The 21,350-nt window shown below is 43.1% G+C and overlaps 1 protein-coding gene across 1 annotated transcript in view; it reads left to right on the top strand.

Moving 5' to 3' along the window:
• nbas (NBAS subunit of NRZ tethering complex) overlaps positions 1-21,350 on the top strand; it is a 109,865-nt gene that overhangs the window by 17,887 nt on the left and 70,628 nt on the right. The window contains exons 16-31 of the mRNA XM_068753604.1: positions 249-374; positions 688-839; positions 965-1,099; positions 4,997-5,075; positions 6,843-6,947; positions 7,482-7,618; positions 10,118-10,204; positions 10,614-10,767; positions 15,025-15,210; positions 16,402-16,575; positions 16,865-16,998; positions 18,867-18,929; positions 20,427-20,549; positions 20,638-20,740; positions 20,957-21,034; positions 21,143-21,297. Of these exons, the coding sequence (XP_068609705.1) occupies positions 249-374; positions 688-839; positions 965-1,099; positions 4,997-5,075; positions 6,843-6,947; positions 7,482-7,618; positions 10,118-10,204; positions 10,614-10,767; positions 15,025-15,210; positions 16,402-16,575; positions 16,865-16,998; positions 18,867-18,929; positions 20,427-20,549; positions 20,638-20,740; positions 20,957-21,034; positions 21,143-21,297 (1,991 nt within the window). The remainder of the gene's footprint in view (positions 1-248; positions 375-687; positions 840-964; positions 1,100-4,996; positions 5,076-6,842; positions 6,948-7,481; positions 7,619-10,117; positions 10,205-10,613; positions 10,768-15,024; positions 15,211-16,401; positions 16,576-16,864; positions 16,999-18,866; positions 18,930-20,426; positions 20,550-20,637; positions 20,741-20,956; positions 21,035-21,142; positions 21,298-21,350) is intronic.

Genomic DNA, 21,350 nt, shown 5'->3' with positions numbered 1-21,350 from the left:
CTCCATGTCACTTGTGCTCAATCTAAATAAGACATTACATATAATTTTTTTTAAATCACATTAAACAACTTTGTTTCATAATTCTATTTTGTTCACTCAGTTTCATCCGTTCCATCCCACGGATTGTTCCTGTCATTTCTAACCGTGCTTTCTGTTAACACCATTGTGACTGCTGTTCGTGCACGGGGAAGGACCGACGGTGTATTTACACGGTTGTTAAATATGTGCATGTTTTGTGTGTCTCACAGATTGATAATGAAGAGTATGGTGAAGCCCTGTCCCTTGCCCACGCATATAATCTGGATTCTGACCTCGTCTACCAGAGGCAGTGGCGAAAGAGTACCGTCAGCATCGCGTCGATACAAGATTATCTGGTGAGACGTAGATAGGATGAGAGAAACGGATAGGAAGAAAAGATGAGGAATGGTTAAGAGAGAGAGAGAGAGATACGGATTGTATCAGCTTCAGTGTTTATCACAGTTTATTAGATGTCAGTATAAGCTGGTGTGTGAGTGGGGGCAGAGCACACGCCTAAGTGCAGCACGAACCCCCTTACTCTATTTCATGCATCATTTTTACCAATTTGTTGCAAATGTTCACCTTCCCTCCGAACTCTGTCGCTCATTTTAGCCCATCATTTCTCCTTTACTCATTCCCCTCTGCTTCCAATCCCTACACCCAACCAAGAGCAAGATATGCAAGCGCTCGTGGGTGCTGCACGAGTGTGTGGAGCGCGTCCCGGAGAATGTCGACGCGGCCAAGGAGCTGCTGCAGTATGGCCTGAAGGGAACGGACCTGGAAGCTCTGATAGCCATAGGAAACCGGGAAGATGGGGGCAGGTAGGCCAGTCTTAATAAGCAAGCATACACCAAATCAAAGCCTTGCACACACACACCGCACATTTCTTTTCTATCAACTTGAGGCATTTTCTTTTCGTCAACAATATACTGTTTGCATGTCCCAGATTTATCATGCCGGGGGACATTGACCTCGACGACCTGCCGTATGAAAACATCCTGTCGAATGAAGTGGAACAGGAGATGAAAGAGAGGGAGAACCGGAAGAGACGAGAGTTGTTGGCCGAGGTCGACTTCAGCAGGTGAGCAGACTGTCGGAATGCAAGCTGCAATAAACGCAACACTCGGCTCGCTTATTGAGTCACAAAGCCGATGCGTTCAGAAGTCAGAGCAGGCAGGACAAGATGCAAATATCTGAGCATACAGAGGGCGTCCTTCACCAGGACGGCCCAACCAGACTAGGCAAGCATCTGATATAAAATGACCCAGAACATAAAAAAAAGAGAAACACCTTGATGTACGATGTAATTCCTTCCTGGACCGAGCTCGTAACTCAAATCGCTCGTGTGTCAAATATACTTTTCCCATATGAAATAACTGAAAAAATAGGATATAGTCCATAATCTATAAACATTATACTTCTTAGAAATCGACATTCTATCAGTGTCATTGTCGGCACGTTGGCAAATTGAAGTAAAAGCGCCCCCCGCTCTTCCATTAAACAGCCTCACAGAGCCGCTTGCGTGGCATGGCTGTTGGCTCTTTGGCCCCAATCACACGGAGTCTAATCTCAACGGACACAGCCGCTTCAAAAGGCCTTGGATATGCGGAGCAGCAGGAAAACAACTTGCTGATCCTGTGGAGCAGGGCTCTGGGCTGCCAGACAACCCAATGCATTTCATAGAAAAAGTGGAGTCCTGTGTGTTGTTGGAAAATGAAACATTTCTAAAAATTGTCTATTGAGCTTCTGTCCAGTTTAAACAAATACAGTGATTGTTTTCCATTGAATACGAATTAATGAATTTTCCTTTGATATTCAAGTTTCTCACAATCTTGTTTTTAAAAGATCACAGGCTGTTTGTATAATATTCACTAAAGTCTTCACCAGTTGTTAGATTAGATTAGAGTCGTGTGACTCAACCTTCCGACAGGTTGCAGCCTCATAATCAAATAAATCATTATTTATCAGCGTGCTGATGTGTGTCACTGCAGAGCTCATGGTGAAAGCGTTCATCATGTGTGCGAAGGAAAGGGGAGGGGGGCCCGTCAAATGTGGCGCCGGTCGTTTGATTAGGGCGAACGCTACAGAGGGAATCACGAAGGCAGTGACATTGATGGGGATGAGCGCAGTGGTGGAAATTAGTGGGTAATCTACTGGAGGTAATTTATGCTTTTGTTGTCAAGTGCACGGGGAAAGACTAATGAAAACCCCTTTAGTGATCACTAATCACTACTCACACACACACTTACTCATGGACTATAAACACACTTCTGTGGAAAACTGCATGATGGACACGCTCTGATGAAACGATGCCATTATTAAAAGCGTGTGTGCGTGTGTGTGTGTGTGTACAGGTGTTTTCAGTCTCAGCAGGTGGATTTTCTGGTTTCTATTGTTCTTCTGACCCCAGACACGTAACTACTGTGCCTTAAGTCTGGGTCTGAATAAAAAGAGTAAACATGGTGTAATAATGAGCTCCTCTATAATCTTCCCCTCAGTTCCCTGCGCGTTCGTCCCCTCGCCTGTTTGCTTTTGCCATAGCTTAATTCATTGTGTAATAAAACTGTTAAACTTTATTGCAGACTTGTAGTCCACAGTAGATAAAGAGTGGATAAGGAAAATATATGAGGGGAAGTAATGGATCGATAACTTGTCAAGTGTAAAAAAAAAAGTTCGATTTTATGATGAAATTGGTGTTTTGAAAAGTTTCTATTTATCTCTTTTCTCTGTCTTGTAGTTGCAGGTAATATCTAAATACTGTATGTCCCCAAAGTGTGTGTGTGTGTGTGTGTGCGTGTGTGTGTGTGCAGGGAAGCCACTTATTAATGGCTCTATTCGAGCTGCTTTGAGGCCTGCGGCCAAGATCCAAGACAGATAATAATTCTCCTAATTTCTTTTTAACTGCAGCACCATTACAGAAATGGTTTGGTATCGATCACAGCTGCTCCGTGTGTGCGTGTGATGCCCCTGTGTGCATATGAGAATATTTGTCCCTCTTTTAAAGTCTATGCTTGTGTGTTCTAAAGGGTGTGAACAGGTTTTTATTTTATTTTATTAGATTTTATTTCTTATGGTGAATTCCCTGGACACTTGTTGCTGTATAGTCTGTATATATCCCTGCATACATATATACAGTATACATATATGTATGTATTTATATATATATATATCTTTTCATGGACAGTATTCTGTGTGCTTTGCTTTCATAACATCCCAATTTCCCATTTTCTTTAGGTAAAGATCTTATTAAGGTGAACTTTGTCTTTGCTTTTCAGTAAAAAAAAAGGAATAGTTTTAATGTTGGATGTCGCTCAGTTATATCTAGAGATACTTCTTGTTCATGGGGAGAGAATAACATTTTCTATAATTAATTCATCCCACTCAATCAATTGCCGTCTCTCCTGTGAAATATTCTGCACTAGATGTTTATATCCCAATCACCAAAACCTCGTTGGGGACCAATGAAATCTCTGATGTTAATTTACTTCTCAAGTCTCTTTTCCAGGGCTGTGCTCTTGTTATTGCCCGTTTTACCCCCACAGGCGACGTGCCGTTTCTGTGTCCTATGTAGAATACAGACTTCCTCAGGACTTTCAGGTGGCTGATTTTTTTCTGAACTGGGTCACACTAGTTTGGTGCGTTTTGTCTTGTCTGTTGTAAAACGGTTTGGTTGCTGTTGGTTTCACGCGGACGCTTTTATGTTTTAGACGTTCTCATCCATCTGTGGAGGCATAATAAAATATAATTCCGTATCCACCCCAGGGCTATTATAGCTGCTGCTTTGGCTGTTTGCATACAAAAAGATTGCAGTTTCTGGTGTATTTGTGTGTGTGTGTGTCACACCGGACAAATGATGTGAAGATGAGTGCGGTCTGCTGTAAGGTGTTCTTATCTGATCAGATTTATACCATCTGGAGTTTCATTTTCTCATTTGCTCCAGCGTTGCTTGTGTGTGTGTGTGTGCTTTGCCCAACATTTTCCCCGATGCAAATGTTTTTCCAAAATCTCTCTGAGATATCTTGCATGCAAATAGAAAGTCTTTATGGAGACTTGAGTGTGTCTTCCCGTGAACGGAGCGCTCCTGTTCTGAGGCCCCTTTTCTTGTAGTAGAATTTGCAATTGAGCCGTCATGTGAAACTTTCAGAGGAAAAAACGACGAGTAAAATTATTTTCTAACGTCTCGTCTCATCCCCACCCTCTCTTTCTCTCTCTGTCTCTCCCTCTGAAGAGGCAGAGCAAAGCAATAATTAGCACTAGTGTGAGCGCTAAGCTGCCCAGTCTTTGATGTGCCAGGCAGTGACTTGAGCTAGTGTTAATCTCTGCTAGTCTGTGTAGGGGAACCCTGATCAAAACTGATACCACACTCTGTAATGAGGGATTAGGAATTAAGGCTGTGGTGGAGGGTCAGATCCCCTGTGGTCCAACTGTGGTTGATCCAAGCCCGGTTTTCACAGAGTTCTGCGCGTCTCTCCTTTTTGCTTTCTTGTGAATTTGACTAAGGAGTGTCTCGTAGTAGTTTTCAGCCTTGTACACCCCCCCCCCCGACCTCCAGTGACTGAATTATAGGTAGCTCCTACATTGGCTTGCACCTTGGTGTTTGGTGGTCATGCAATTTATTTATGGCTGTGATTAAATGGCTCTGAAAATGGATTTGCTTCTCAGAGAGCAATTAGTCAGCTCCTTGACAGCGAGCGTCTCATACATAACAACAGGAAGGGTCCTTGTGTTCACAAGCAGCTGATTTGTTGCCCTTGCAAAAATGATCAGGTCTGGAGGGCACGATGTGGTCTTGTAGTCACCACCCTCAAGCGTTGTTGAATGGGTCCCCGTGGACAAGTAGAGTTGTAGCTGGCGTGTATTCTTTTACAGTGTAAAACAAGCAGATCTTGCCATTTCAGTTTCAAGATGCCATTTAGGATGTCATAATGTGCTGACTTTCTGTTGACGTGTGTGTAAATATATTTGTGTGTCTGCTTAGGCTGACGCTGGAGCAGAAGGAGCTGTGCCGGAGCCGACTGAAACTGCTGTCTTACCTGGACCGCCTGGCGACATACGAGGTAACATCCTCCCACATGATCAGCTGGAGGACATTCTGCACATCCCTTTTTATAGGAGCTGAGTTCAGACATGTATAACACCTAAAATGACTAAATCATTTGAAATCCTACAATAGTTTCTACAGTGTATTAAAATAGCCATCAGAGATTCCAGAGAGAGATATCTTCTGAAGTTTTTTTTTTTTTTTGTGTCTAACTGGCAGCCGTTACACAACGATATGTGGTTTAATCTCTTGGAACAAGAACTTCGAAAAAATAATAAGTTGTTACATATTGCAACGGTTATTACAAAATGCAGATCTTAAACTTTTTTTTAATGAAAAAAATTTAATAACTTGGTGCATTATGTTATAAACCACCAACATGACACACACAAATGGGAGTGGAACAAAGTTTTTTCTATTCAATATTTGTTTTAACATTTTCCAGACGTGTGTCTTCTGACATTACAGCGCACTGATAATGTTTGTGTCCCTAACGTGCATTTAGTGCACTTTCTGTCTCTGAACTTTCAAACACACTCAGTATTATTATAATAAAGAGTTACATTTGAATAGGTTTTGACTCATGAAACATCTTACTAGTTATTAAAACAAATAATCAGTTCTGAGTCTTAATATAGTATTTAAAATCAGTGATGTTCAAACATTATTATGTTTTTCTCAAATTAAGACAGCAATTTCGGTGTTTTATTACATAATGCACCAAAAATTATTACATTTTCTTCATTAGGAAAAGTTTAACGTCTGCATTTTGTAATTACCGATGCAATATGTAACAACTTATTACAAAATGCGGTGCTACAAGGAGTGTTCATATTCATGTCTGCAGACACATTTAAAGTTGTTGTTTTTGCTAAAGTTTGTTGTTGGCAACTATCTATCTGTACACTATCTTTTATTGATGCTCACTCTTTACACTCGCTGATCCCTTTAGAAATACTGAAAAGCTACGGATGTTTAAATTTGAAATGCACAAATAAATTGATGGCAGAGGAGAATATGGCATTATTTGCCGACAGCACGTAAGCATCAGTGCAGCACGAAGAGGTGCATGCTTAAAGCAAATTTGTGACACTTGCAGCTATTCAGCTTTCTGATGAATAATATTAACACACGCACTCTCCTGATCCGCAATAAATCACAGACGGACAGGGCCGTACTTTTTGCAGGAGAGGAGGAATGAGATTTTGCCCTGTTAGATATTCACCCCAGACAGAATGACATCTCTCTCTCTCTTTCTCTCTCTTTCTTTGGTCATTGTCATGGTAACATCAGCACTTGGCATATTCCTTTTGGCCCAATCCTTTCTCTCTGGCTGTCTATGAATATGATATTAGGGTTTTTATCATCCCGACTTGGGCTCCCTCTGTCTGGATACAGCCCATTCAGTGGCCATCTATCAGACTCACACACACACACACACACACACACCCATACAAACGCACACATCCTGGCAACGAGGATGCAACGCAGATTTGATACACAAACAATCATAAATCAGTCTTACACTGAAGGCCAGGGCAACAAATGCTGTCTCCTGCACACATTCCAGACGAGCCTCAGATGCCTCCAAGTGAAAGGTTAAAACATCTAAAAAAGTTAAATGGCGGCTTTGAATTATTGCTCTATTGCTTCCTTTAGTTTAGCGGTTTACCCGCTCACGGCATTTTCTCTGGAACGATAACCCCATTTGCTACAAATCTTTTTTTATGAACTCGTATTTCCATTAATTCGCCTGCTTTCTCTCTCGCCTCACTCTTTTCAGGAGATTCTCGGCGGTCCTCATGCAGCTGAGCAGAAATACGATGCAGAGTTCTTCAAGAAGTTCCGTAGTCAAAATATTGTTCTGTCCGCAAGAAGCTACGCCAGGGTAACACCAGGCTGCCTTGCATCCAGTCAACGCTCTTCATTTCCTTGTCTTAATGTGAAATGTGCTCAGTAGCAAGTTTATTAAGTAAAAAAAAAAGAAAAATCAATTTTAATACAACAGTCCAGCTATAAATCTGGAATTTCATAAAGGTCATGATGCTCAGTATTTCCTGTAATGGCTTTTGGGGGATGCTGATTACATTTTATAGTCCTTTTTGGATATTGGTTTTGTGATTGAACTCTGTTGTTTTAATGAGAAGTGTTTTGGTTCTCAAAACACTTCTCATTGAAGTGAATTGAGTGGATGCACAAAATAATAGAACTGCTAGCTATTAGGTGGATTTAGCGTTCTTTGTATTTTCTATTCCCTCGCCAATACATCCTATTAATATTTCCTGCTTTGGTGTCGCATCATTTGATTTTGATTGAGCTCCATTTTATAATCTTCATAATGTGCAGTTTCTTTTGGTAGAATTTCAAATGAATTCAGGAAAAAAGGCTTGAACTGTTGGTTAATGCATCTGTTTTCCTGCAGGACAGCAACGTGCAGGCGCTGGACATTCTCTTCACGTACCACAGCGAAGAACTCCTCCAGCATCGGCTAGCCATCCTTCACAACTTCCCAGAAACCACCTCTCCGCACGAGTACACCATCCTGCTGCCCGAGGCCTGGTGAGTTCCACACAAACAAAGAATAGATACGGTGGAACCTCGGTTCTAGAATGGCTCGGTAGTCGAACAGTATTACGGAACGAATTATGTTTGAGAACCGAGGTTCCACTGTATGCATGTACGTATATATATATATATATATGAAATCACGAGTTATTAATTATGATTGTCCAAATTGTGCCTTAATGTAAATGAAGCTAGTGTTGGTTGGTATTGTTATTGCTGCCCTCCTGTCTTCCTGCTTTAGAGGACGCAGTTTTGCTGAGATGAAAGAGATGGCATTAAATCTTTAGAAATGTAACAGTCTTGGAAAAAACAGTGGCCTTTACTTTGACTTTTTAAATTTCCTTTGTGCAGCATTTGACTTTTCAGAAGCACTGTTTGTAAACAAAGTGTATTTGCGGCACTCTTTGAGATACAACACTTTGTTAGTCACACTTTTAGGTACCTTAAAAATTAAAGGCACTTGAAACCCGCAATCAAACAGATTTCTATTTCCCATGCCCTCACTATCAGGCATCAGGAGTCAGGAAACACGTGCACAAGCTTACTCTCATGTTACATTATAATGGACGCACATAGTCGCAGCTCCAGGGGGAACCTGGTGAGGACAGCCGTGGAATATAGTGAGAGATGCTTAATTGCTGCTTTCAGATTTGCAGGAGGACGCCTCAAAATGATTCCGTAATAGCTGCGGTGACTGCAGCTGTCCGCCTACACTTTTTTCTTGTTCAGCATACGGTTTCTGCTTTGGCACTGGCGGAACACTTAAGGGGGGGGAGTTGGCTAGAGGGGATAATGAAGGGGCGTTCGTAAGGAGAAGAAGTGATTCTTCACCCCCGTCTTCATCCACTAACATCGACTGAATACTGACTGAATTAAGGGATGAGTGCAGCTTTTTCTTTTTTTTCCTTCTGACTTTTGTTCTTCCTTCCTTCATTTTCTGAGCTAGCATTTTTGGGCCGCATATACTTCCTGCAGGACAAATACCTCTGGGTTCCCACACCTTCCACCCACACCCCTCCGCTGCTCCCTTTAGTAGCCTTGTCTGAGTTTGTATGGAGGTCAGGCAGCTGTGGCTCTGCAGTGAGCATCCATCACGGCTCTACCGCTGTGGGGCAGTTTCCTATTTTCCCCAGCCTGTGAACACCAACCGCTCCTCCCCAACGGCACTTTGCTCCTACGCTGCGGCAGAAGGACTCGACCCAAACCATCTGTCTGGTGCTCTCTGGCTACATACTAAAGTCTTGCTTCACTGAAAATGGAAAATATTCTTGTGTAATATCGACTGAGATTTGCAAGCGGACCAAGAGACGTGTAAAAATGCAGAATAGTTTTGAGTCGAAAACTAAGCAAAAACACCAATTGAACCGTGCATCCCCATTTTCCTCCCATGCCGCTTCACTGCTTCTGCGACTGAAGTACATTAGGGGAGCGAGCGTGGAATAGTTCAATCCTCATCATCGATACCTGCGCTCTTGCGCTAATATTTACTCTCCACTCTCAATCTGAATGTCTTTAATGAGGAAAGAGGACTGGGGGGACTTCAGGAATGACGGGATAAAAACAGAGAAGATAATTCTGTATCTCATCTCTATGTTGAAATCCCAATTGTGATGGATGAACTTGGGGTTGGCAAAGAAAATCTTCCTCCCTTTGTGCAATGACATAAATCACGTTCCCCCTGCTCGTACGCTTCTTATGTATTTTTGTGATTGGATGGAATTTACGGCTGTGTTGAAAAACCACCGTGGCGTGTCTCACACTCTGCCTTTAAGTGCAACAGAGGTACGGATGATTTGTACCCTGCGGGGTCGCCTTGAATTTTACAGCCGAGGTACATACATTTGTGTCGACAGACAAATAGATAACAAGAAGAGATGCATTAATTCTAGACTAAGAGATAAGAGCAGCCTCTGTTCATCCCTTTGTCTCGGCCTGCGCGCGTGCTTTCTTGTACTTCTGTGACTGTGCACACAGGCATCTGAGTTTTGTCAGAGCTGACACGCCAGGTTACGGAGTCATTCGTCACTTTGGTTTCTTTGCTTGCGTGCTCTCTATTTATCTTCCTCAGACCCGTCATGCTCAAGGAGGCCAGAAAGAAGTAAAGCGTAGTATCAGCGTGACATTTGGAAAATAAAAGTCCTCGCTATTTACAACTGAGGCACGACATCAACTCTTTTCCACAGTTTTTTGACTTGTTTATTGTTGTGCTTTGTTCCCCCCCGCCCTGCATCTACACTTCCCTTATTTTTTTTACTGCTCTTTCCATTCTCATATTCTGCTGTAGCTCACTTCTATAATTTATGACACGTCTGATCTGAAATAGCAATTGTCTGCAGATGTATCCCATAGGTGACTGTAAAATGTCATTTCTGACTCAATGTTGTTTATTATTCTTCATTCTAATATTTGTTCTTGAACATGTCTTTTGCTAAATCTATGTCTTGATATGCCTTTGCCCCTTTCTCTCCTTTCTTCTTTGCCCTGTTCTCTCAGCTTGGATGACAGAGGTGAATTAGTGTTGATACCTTGGGATGTGCAAAGGCACAGGGAGCTGGACTGGTGTGAGGCTGAGGACTGCAGGTAAATGGCAACCCAATGACAGCATTTCCTACATTCCACTTATCGAATTGAGATTTACGAACGTCTCTCCAGTTCCCAAGAGTGCTAATAAGCCTCTCGTGCTGCTCAAATAGACATGATCCTTATTGGTATCATTTTGTGAAACAAAACATGGCATCCTATTTACTGAATGTTGAACCGAAACAGAAACTCCTACTAGTTCTTTTTTGCTTCCATTTCATTTCTCATTCTGTGGGATTCTCTTTTGTATTACTCTTTGGTGTGAAGTCAGGTTATCAGGTGTTTATTATTATTTATTAATAGAAAATAAGCCGTATTGGTAGAATTAATGATTTCCCCTTGGAAACTTTCCCTAAAAAGCAAGTAAATAGCTGAAACGTTCTGCGCTATCTGTCCATGTTGTCCTCAGAGCGATGCTGGACCAGAACTTATTTGATGACGACAGCTTCCTGTATGAGGAGGCTCCAGCGCTGCTGAGGTTTCGTTCGGCTGCGCCCCCCATCGAGATGCTCACTGACTGGTACCAAACCCGGGCAAAGGATATCGACTCCGGCTCCAGACAGGTACGAACCACTTGGGTCACGGCGCGTTCTCAAGATCGGAAGCATCAGAGCCCTGACATCCCCCATCATGTAGACAGAAATTTGTTTTACTCTACTTTAAAGGGTTTTTACATTTCAACAGATCCCACAACAGATCTCACTTTCGCTCTTGAAATTAGTTAACCCATCCCTTGTTCCAATCAGTGGAATTTATTGGAAGTGTCTGAAGCATATTCCTATCCTTCAAATGTTGTCACGTCAAGCAGGACAGCATCTGATAGGACTAAATAGACATTTGGCAATTGGGGATATAATTGCGGATGCAATTTCTTTTGATTTGGGCAGGAAATGGTGGTAAGATTGGACCGCAGAAGCAATGTTGCCGGCTTCCGCCAATAAAGGCCACTTTCATCCCGTCTGTGATGGACATTGTCATATCTGCCATATGGACCTCTAATGAAGAGTCACCTGAGCTTCTGTTATTTGTGCTTTGTTGCTGTGACCGAAAAATAGGACTTGATTGGACTCGTTTAGGGAAGTAATGGGTGAGCTGCCACAGCTCTGTCCCCTCTACCTCTTTCACGGTGATTGAGAAAGGCTGTCACAATCCTCTTTGTCTTTGCGAAAGGACTAACTAGGGTCCAGTCGTAGTTTTCATCTTCATTTCTCAATTTTATCCCTTTTCGCTGGGAGTAAGGCGGAGGGAGGTAGAGTGATTTGGTGGTCCATTGTTCATTTTTGAAGACGGCTGGAGAATCATTCCTTTCATCATCCTCTAGAGAGAAATAAAGTGAGATTGAGTGACCTCAGTGTGTGTCTAAAAAGAAGAGAAACATTTGTTAGTCTCTTGGAGTTCCTCTCATTCATTCTCTCCCTTGTTTCTTTTTAATTTGACTTCATCTACCCTGCGCTCTTTCACGCATTAATGCAGGAGCCCATTGGGATCGCCCATAACTCGCAAGCGCTCTTGCTTCTTTTTTTTTTGTTCTCACTCACATTCATGGAGGCACACCAGAGTGACACAGGAACAGGAGCTTGTTTGCCCTCTTTCATTTTTAGTCAAATTTTTTTTGTCTCCCGTTTGCACCCTCCTCCCGCGACTCATTTGGCCGCGTCGATGCTTGGGAGAGCGTTTTAATGGAGGAAAATGGGGTTTGATTGAAGGGAGGCACATCAGAGGAAGCTCGAGTGCTTAAAGCCAGTCACAGAGCTGCAGGAAATGAGGTTGCTGAATGGGAAGATTGACAAGATGAGTTAGCGATGTGTTCAAAGAACCAGAGAATGGAAGTGCAACAAAAAGGAAGGAAAAAAGGAGATGGATGCACAGCAGACGCAGAATCCCTCCTTAGATTGGAGAGAATTACAAAAACAGAGTGGAGAGAAGAGCAACAAGAGCTGTTGAGGTAAAAAGGCGAATCAATCTCATGTAAAGAGGCAGCAAAAGATAACGGATGCTAAAAACAAATGTTTCAACTCCTGTTTACAACAAAATGAGTTAAAGAGGGGGGGTTTATTAGAGAAGGCAAAAGGGCCAGGCTAGCTGAGTTCAAATGGAGGCCAACCATGGCGACTTATGCAGCTTTTCTAAGAGGTGGGAAGAGAGTGAGGAGGATAAAAGAATAATAATATTCATTTGCAGTAAGAAAGGGCTGAGATAGGACAGAGAGATGAGACAAAGACAGATCAAATTGAGGTTTAAGAATTGAATGGAGGACTTGTTGAAATCTACCAGGGTTTATGGAACAGAGGAGGGGGGGGGGGCAGAGAGATGGGACAGGCCACAGTGAACAGAAATGGGAGAGGAGGGCGTGGAGGCGAGGCTGTAATTAAACATTGAGATTTTAATATGTGAATTGTCTGTGATTAGCTGAGGGATCGATCTCATGGGAACGGGCACAGGGAGTGTTTTGGGGGAGGAGTGAGCAGGGAGGATCTTTACCCGCTGATCAATAATCTACTCTTTCTTATGTCTAATTGCTCACTCAGGCTCTGATGCAATGCAATTTGGGTTTCTCTGGCTGCTCTTATACATGGAGGCTTGCAATTATTTACTTGGCATGAAAGGCATTGAGAAAAATTATAGATGAGATTTTGGAGTGTGTGTGTACGTGTGCGTGTGCATGTGTGTGTGCGTGTGCATGTGTGTGTGTGTGCGTGCGTGTGTGTGTGTGTGTGATATGCTGAGCTGACCGTTTTTGCTGAAGGACTTTCCTTCTCTGAAAGGTGGACAGAAAACAATCATCACGACAGGACCCAGCAGCATCTGCCATTGATTGGCCAGCATCCACCGGTGCCTGAGTATCGATTGGCTTGGCATGCATAGGTGGTCTGATATTGATTGGTCGCTCTGTGGAATAGAGCTTTATCAATCAAAGTAGCAGGAAGCCTGAATCCTCTATGGTCCAAAGACGGCTGATTGAATATTGGGTAGTGACTCATGGCTATTATTTTGTTTCGCTTTAGTATTGATATTGTTTTAGTTCACTTCTCAGTTCAGTGACCTCAGGAAGACCGTTTCAGTCACACAGTGCTCTTCTGCAAATGGCTTTTCTTTTTTCTTTTTTTTTTTTATCACCCTTTGAATGTAATTTATCTGTGTTCACTGGACTGCAGCAAAGTGGAAAGCTCAGGACTCTAATGCAGTTATATGAGAATGTACAGTAGTAATTGGACAGTTTAATTGCTGGTCTGATACTGGGCCGTTTATATGAATGCTTACTGGCTGATAGTCAAATTACAGCGGATAAATATAGTTGATCATTTGCTAGTCCACCAGCCACGCGCATTTAGAGTGTGTCCAACTCCCTTATGGGTGCAAATCACAAGCAGGGGGGGAAAGTAAGGTTCAAAACCCATTTTAAACTCTCAATCCGGACCCCAGGAAGACTAGCTGATGCCACGGTATCAACTAATGGGGATCCTTTTTAAATAAATAAATCAGTGCTTCTTTCTTTTTGTCATTCAAATTAATTTATTCAACTCAGCCAACCAGTTTTTTCACTCTTTCCCTTCAAAATCTTTATGCAAAGCCGGTTTTGTTTAATACGTTGGTGACGTAAGCAAGTTGGGCATTTTGCCCGATCAATAACGCTGAGTCAAAATGATCATTTTGAAAACCAGCAAAATGCCATCCAACCGGATGAAATATGTGATCAGTGAGGAACATGCAGGTCCTTTAAGTTGTAATTCACGGTCTGTGTTCTTAACACATTCGTAAGCTCACTCATCTGGTCCATCCGGTGAAATTGTTTGGAAAGAGCAGAGCTATCATCCTAAAAATCCTGAGGCACCAGTGGGAGTTCCAATGTCCATAAATTATTTGAATGGGTGCATTAAATATGGATGATGCGGATCACTAGTGGGTAGCGAGCAGAACGTACACTGGTGTGAAGCCACCTACGCAGACACATCTTACTGTCTGAATGCCATGCCCTTTAAGCAGCAGGGACAATGCTGTGCCATAATCCTGTAGATCAGGGTTTCTTAATTTAAAACTTCCGCTCTGCTCCTTTTAAGATAGCAGTTCACCTGCAGTTCACCTGACCGCCCCTCAGTTATGTTCAGGGTGGCCATTGGAAGCGCAGATGGGGGGCAAGGACTTTCTCTCGAGCAGCTAAGCTTGAAAATGACACCACAAAAAATCTTCAGTATATGCAGTGAATTTTGGGGCAGAAATTCATGGATGATGAATCTAACCTTTAATCTGGAAGCAGCTCAAACTCGTTACATAAATGGTGTAATATCTCTACCCACTACCAGGCACAGAAAATGATGTCCCACCGTTGGTGAAGGCTCCTGACTTCATCCCTTAAAGTTTCCTCCATCACAAGCAGCAGGTTTTGCCTCAGCATTAAAGGCTTTCAGATAGAATTCCAAGCATTTTCATGTCCTTGCTGTTAATTTAGATTTAGCATTTCATCTGCTGCTATCAGAGCATCTGATTTAGCATTTTTGGTTTGGTTTGGAGATTATAATTTTGACTGAAAATGATTGAGTTGATAAATTCCTGCATTATTCAGAATAATGGAATCTGTTTCGGCCTCACTACTCGGTGACTATTATGTCTGTTGGCATTTGTGTGCGACTAAATTTGTGGTATTTGTATTTCTTTAAATAGTATGCAAACCACACTTTATACCATGGTATACAACAGCCTGGAAGCTCAGCAGAACTGCGTCATAGGAGAGTTCGAGGTCGGCGTACGAGTGTGATGCTGTCTGTCTGTTTTTCGCTCTGGGTTCTTCTTTGCGCTCACTGGAATTGTTTTGTTGCCATCAGGTGGACTGTGCTCTGTCGCTGGTGCGTCTGGGGAAGGAGCGAGAGATCCCAGGGCTACAACGCTTGTGTGATGACTTGGTCACCATGGAAACACTCGTGTACGAGACATCCTGTGATTTGAGTCTGACACTTGAAGATCTACAGCAGCTGCGTGACATTGACAAGCTTCACCTACTGATGAAAAATGTGAGCGGAATGATTTTTGGCCTTTTCATATTACAATTTTTTTTTACTGGAACTTTTTCTTTTTGCAATAAAAAAATCATTCATTCATTGTAAGAAATTACAAAAAGCTAACATAAAAGAGGAGCATGCCAAAAAAGAAGAAAAGAAATACTACTAAAGGAATAGATGAAAAATACAAAAAAATAAGGAAAGAGATAACGGTGAAATGGTTTCTTCTGCAGTTTCTTTGTAAAACTTTAAATTCCTGAAACCCCTGATGTTTTACAGCGGAAAAGCCATAAAAGGTAGAATGTGGACGGTACTACAGTCTGAGTCCCTTTGGATTAAGAATATGAGCCGTCTGTGAATTGTAGCTAATAACTGGCAGCTCCAGTTACCTCAGGCCTCGCTAAGATCCGCCATGCAGGCAGGCAACCAGCAAATGTTGTTGACTGCACTAGCACATGCTGTTTGGACTGGTAATCCCATTGGGAGTTGTGTGTGTATGTGTGTGTGATATAGATAAAATCTCCCTCTTTGCATATGTCTGATGTTTTCATTTATCAGAGACACAGCAAAGTAAATAATTTTGCATGTGTTACGCGATTCTGCATTTAGCGTCTTGATATTTTTTGGTGTCTTAATTTTCCCCATCACTGCTCTCATCCTGTAGATTGTAGAACCCCATTCAGAGCTGTTTCAAGTTGGGGTCAAAGTCATGCACCAGCATGGCATTCATCAAATAATTAACTAGTCAAATGCCACTATTGTAGCTCAGACACATTTTAATTACAATTCAGCTTCACGTCCTTTGCATCATGTGATTTTGATTCTGGTATCCAGCTTGCAGCCTGCCATCGCTACGTTTCGGACTCGGTACCTTCTAACATTTTACTGCTGTGACACATTTTTTGTTGGACAATCGTCCAACCCTTCAGATCCTGGCTTTGTTAATGCGAGAGTTGACTCTATCCCTTTTCAAAGGGAACCCCTGATGTTGTATACCTTCCTCTCTCTCTTTGACGCACAAATATAATGCTTCATTGTCAACTAATGTATGACCTGATAATTTCCCCACATTACTACTGCACCAAGAAGACGGTGAGGTGCAGTGGCCTTACAGTGCAGAAGCGTGTGTTCGGTAGCCTGCAGTAGGTGTGGAAGCCGCTGCTTCAGATTCACGTCTGACTATGAATGTCTCCCTGTCACCAGTCCAGCGCTGAGCGCTACGTTAAAGATGCCTTCCAGTGGATGGTGCCTTTCCTTCACCGATGTGAGGGACAAGCGGAAGGCGCTGCGAGAACTCTGCTCGGAGAGTACGCCGTCAGCCTGGCCCAGCGAGACCTCGCCCTGCCCCTCATCGTCTTCCAGCACTCCAAACCTGATGTGTGTATCGCAGTGATTACACAAACTGAACGGATCATAGTTGGGAAACCATATCACACACACACACACACACACACGCACTGCCTCTCTTCATCTGTGCCATATCATGGTCAGTGTCACATCCCTGAGCTGTAAATGTTATATTTATGACACTCTAAGGGTCACAGTCAAGGACATGTCTCCTGACTATTGGGGGGGGGGGGGGGGCAGAATATGTACAAACTCCTAAAGGGAAGAAAATCCGCTGCCTCATTGTGTATGACCGGCACGGTTCATTCTCCTCCTGCAGTGCCCGCAGAAGATCATCGGGGACCCAGCCCAGCTGATGGGGGTTGCTCTGGAGTGCGTCTACAGCTGTGAGAGAGATGACCAGCTCAGCCTCTGCTATGACATCCTGGAGTGTTTGCCACAGCGGGGCTACGGGTCAGACACACAAACTCACACACCCTGTGATGTAAAAGCCCTTCCGGCGATGAGCGTTGCGAATCAGCATTGGCTGCAAAACATTCTAATACTGGAATCAGACGGCTGAGTTCAGTGTGTCTGTCGCGACAAAACAAAAACCGGATTAAAATGAGATGAAAGGATGTTAAGATGCTAACGTTGTCCACCATCCACTCGTATGTAAGAGTACATCTCTTCCGACCCCCCCCCCCCCCCCCCCCCATTCAGCCCTTTCCCTTCACCTTTTCTCCTCTCTCCGAGGACCGATCAATAATCCTAACTACCACCTCTGTTTCAGCCTCCATCTCTTCACACCTTTCTTCCCCCCCCCCCCCCCATCATTCTCTCTCTCTCTCTCTGCTTTCATGCACAACTTGGACCCTCAGGAGCCATCAGTAAACCGCGCTGCAGTTCGTACAGTATTTCCTAACTCCTGCCATCGCTGTCTCTGCCCCTCTAATGCCTCTTCTGGTGCAAATTGTGTTTCATGTGGCAAGAGTGCCTGTCCCTAGGAAGCTGTGTAAGAATGCAGCGAACGACTGACGATGAAAGAGTGAGAGGAAAGATCCAGGTGGACAAAAGACTAAAAATGTTGATTAAATGGATCTGCTGAACATCCGAACAGCCGAGTAAATTAAAATATAGTCTGCTGGATTAACGTTCATTTGTGTGTGCGCCTGAATTGAATTACGGTACTACACGTTTCGCTTTAGCTAATGTCAGCTGTTAGCAGCAGTTTAGCTCTGTGGTAGCACTAAATATTTATATAGATAGATATATATTTATATATGCTACAAATGAACAATATTAATGCATTTCATCTAGCTCGGGAGGCCACATCCAGTTCATGCTTTTTTATTCTGGTTCAAATCCAAAGAGGTGAGAATCCTTCTGTGTTTGTCTCTGTGAGTTATTTTTCTGTTCCTTTAAAAACTAGAAAGATGAACGTTTGCCCAACAACTCGAATTGATATGCAAGTGTTTTGCATCTTCCTTTTAGTTTCAGCTGATCACTCGTCCTTCCAACACAGAAATTAAATATTCAGCGTTCTTACAGCTCAGCGCTGAGTTATTGTAAATAAAGCCATGCAGTTGTTACTCATAAACGTCTATTTCTAAATCGGGGTGTATTTCAACATTTATTATGAAGAGTTTTCACTTTGACAGATGGGGTACTTTCCTACAGTGCTGGGATGAGCAATGCTGCAAATCTCAATTATATACAGTATATTGTAAGTGCATTGCCCTCAACTTAACATTTCTGCTAGGAGTGATTTGCCTAACTTATTGAGCTCCAAAATTGCCACCGTAATGTAAAAAATGCATACTTTTATTTTTATTTTTTAATGGGCCGGTTTAACTTGGTCTCGAGCTGCTTTACGAAAAGTATAATGTGTATGAACCCTTAGAGAGTTGAAAGTGTGAAAATGGACAGAAGATTAGAGAGGACGGATATTAAAATAAAAAAAATAATAGAGCTTATCTAAAAACAGGGAAATGATGCAAACATAAGAACACCTTCGCTTGCATCCTGCTGCTTGCCCACGTGGTTGTGTCATCATGGTTAGTACTCTGGAAGGGGGGGGGGCAGGTCAGCCTGGCCCTGAATTGTTTGCCTCAGGCAGAGCATCGTCGGGTTTTATTTTTAGTATGAAATCTGTACGACCTCACACACTGTGGTTGGCTCACACGTTCACCCACACATACATTTCACTGTCCTTGCGTAAATACACACAGAGACGTGAACTTGTACGCTGTGCACACCTTTTATCATGCAAAATAATTTTTTTCTATTCTATTTCTTGGATGACATGAATTTAAAATAGCATGTTATTTATCGTCCTATAGGCCAGACACAGATAGAACTGCTTCCCTCCACGATCAAGTAGACAAACTGGAGAAGCATCTCAGGTACGTGAACTCAACTCAACGCCGTCTTTTCCTGTCTGTCCTGCTCAGCCAGATGTGCTGGACCGAGAATTTGCTGTTGCTTTTATGTCTTTTTCCCCCAACATTATAATGCAAACTTTATTGATTTAGACAAAACAAGTGTTCAGTCCACCTCTTCATACATCTCTGCTGCTCCAACTAGCAGGGCATGAAAAGTTCTGAAGAGATCAGCCTGTCAGTTCTATGATTAGTGCTGAAGTGCTGGGGAAATGTTGACTTTGTAGCCAGACTCATTACTTTCCTCCCCCAATATGGGCCTGATAGAAAGCACCAAGTGGCAGATGAGACGTGGATATGCAGTCAACGTGCACACACTCAATATCAAAGAGCTGCTACCGGTCCCATGGTAGTCAAACATCCTCAGGCATTTGCTGTGTTATAGGTTAAAACCACCTTGCGCTCTCTCTCTCTCTCCCTATCTCGCTCTATCTCTTTCACTTTCAAATTCTCTCACTTTCTGTTACTCAATCTCTATCCTCCACCCCTCCCCTCAGGGCGAACTTCCAAACGCGGAGAAGGCATGGGGAGGAAGGAGGGATGCAGAATAAGGATGAAGGCAGAGGGGAGGGCGAGAGCCTGGAGGGAACTCGAATGTAGACGATGATGCGAAGGAGGAAGCCGCAACAGGAAAGCCTGTGATCGAGCATAGATTTGGCCTTTACAGACAAATATCCATATTTACATGCAGGCAAACACATCCATGCATAAGCACACCCTGGGGGGGTCTGTTTTTGTGTATATTTTGTGCTGAACTGCTGCAACGCCCGTACATGCACACAATGCTACAAGATGAATCAGGCACTAAATGTGAAAAACAAATGCTGTTTCCAGCTGCATGCCACTCCACTTCTACTTGCTGGCACATTCATGTTTGCACAGGGAACATGCAGACATTCACACGCACGCAGGATTATCAGACGCACACGCAGGCACCTGTTTACTATGGTAATGAGATGCAGCAGAAAGTGAACATCTGTAGCACCACGACCCTGTTGAGACTGGAGGGTGCCATGATCTCACACTAACACACACATACACACACAGTCATACGAGACTGCCAGCATCCACATGCTCCCAGACACACACAAACACGCTTACAAAGAGGTGCTGTCTCATTGGGTTGCACTTTATCATGTTGCTCTTCAGTCCTGCTCTACATACTCTCCGCCTGCGCTGTGGCTCGCAAATGACTTCCTGCTGCCAAAATAATGAACAGCTTAGAGCGTACACATCCTCTGCATTTCTCCTCCATATCCTCGTTTGGGTTCTTTTTTAAAAAGCACTGTTTGTTCTTTGGCAATCCCTACTATGATACTTCTGTGCTGCCAATCATCCTGAGAAGTTTCATGTGAATTTAAACTTTCCTTTTTTTGTGTGTGTGTGTGTGTGCAGGTACACTACCTCATTATGTGAGTGTTTTATTTTTTATTTAATTAAATTTGTATCTGTTCTCAAAAGTGTTGCAGAGGTTTTGGAGAAACACGGCCTGCAGAAGCCCATTTCATATGTGAAGAACAGCCAGAACAGTGAGGAAGAAGCCCACCAACTAATGGTGAAACTATGCCGCCACACTGGCCGCAAGTACGGACTTAGAGAGATGCTGACATGCATGAACGCAGATGGCTCCGAGCGCACATAGATGTCATTAAATGCATTTATTTATGTCCAGAATCCCTCCAGTGAGAGAGACGGTGTGGAGAGGTCTACTGCAGGACCTGCTTGACATGCAGCAGAATGTCTACACCTGTCTAAACCCAAAGACATGTCACCAGGTATACGAAAAAATGTGGAATAATCATATTTATACTGAAATATATATTTTAAAAACCTCCACCTTAAGATGGTGAAGTGTCTAAGTGCACTATTGGAGCCAAGAGTGGCGCATTGGAGCACATTTCATGTCATATTTATTTGAAAGAGACGAGTTCTCCAAGACAATTTATTTATGTTAAGGCCGCTGTATGTTTTCTTCCCTCCGACTTCTCTAGGTCTTTGTAGAGTCCCTGCTGTGTTCCAGCCGTTTGGAAAACATACGACTGGCCGGGCAGCTCATGCACTGCTCAAAGGTTTGTTAAATATCACTTTGAAACGCTGCCTTTGACTCACACACGCTTGCCCAATGGTGAATGATACATTCTAATGGCGCATTCTCTTTTGAAATCTTGTGTTTCCAGGTTGGCCAGGATGTTCCCGTCAGCTTGGCTTTCCGGGGGAAAAGTTACGCGCTGAAGGTGGCCTACGACAGCAGTGTGGAATTAGTATTGGCGGCTGCCAGGGAGTACTTCAACTCATCCACCACTCTGACAGACTCCTGCATGAGCCTGGCCAGGTGATGAGGAAAAATGAGACGCATTTCCCGCGTTTTCTGCATTAGCGTGGACA

This window comes from Brachionichthys hirsutus, chromosome 20 (assembly GCF_040956055.1).
Source record: "Brachionichthys hirsutus isolate HB-005 chromosome 20, CSIRO-AGI_Bhir_v1, whole genome shotgun sequence".
Lineage (NCBI taxonomy): Eukaryota > Metazoa > Chordata > Actinopteri > Lophiiformes > Brachionichthyidae > Brachionichthys > Brachionichthys hirsutus.
Note: the sequence above shows the minus strand (reverse complement) of the source record. Positions and strands in the feature narration are given on the sequence as shown.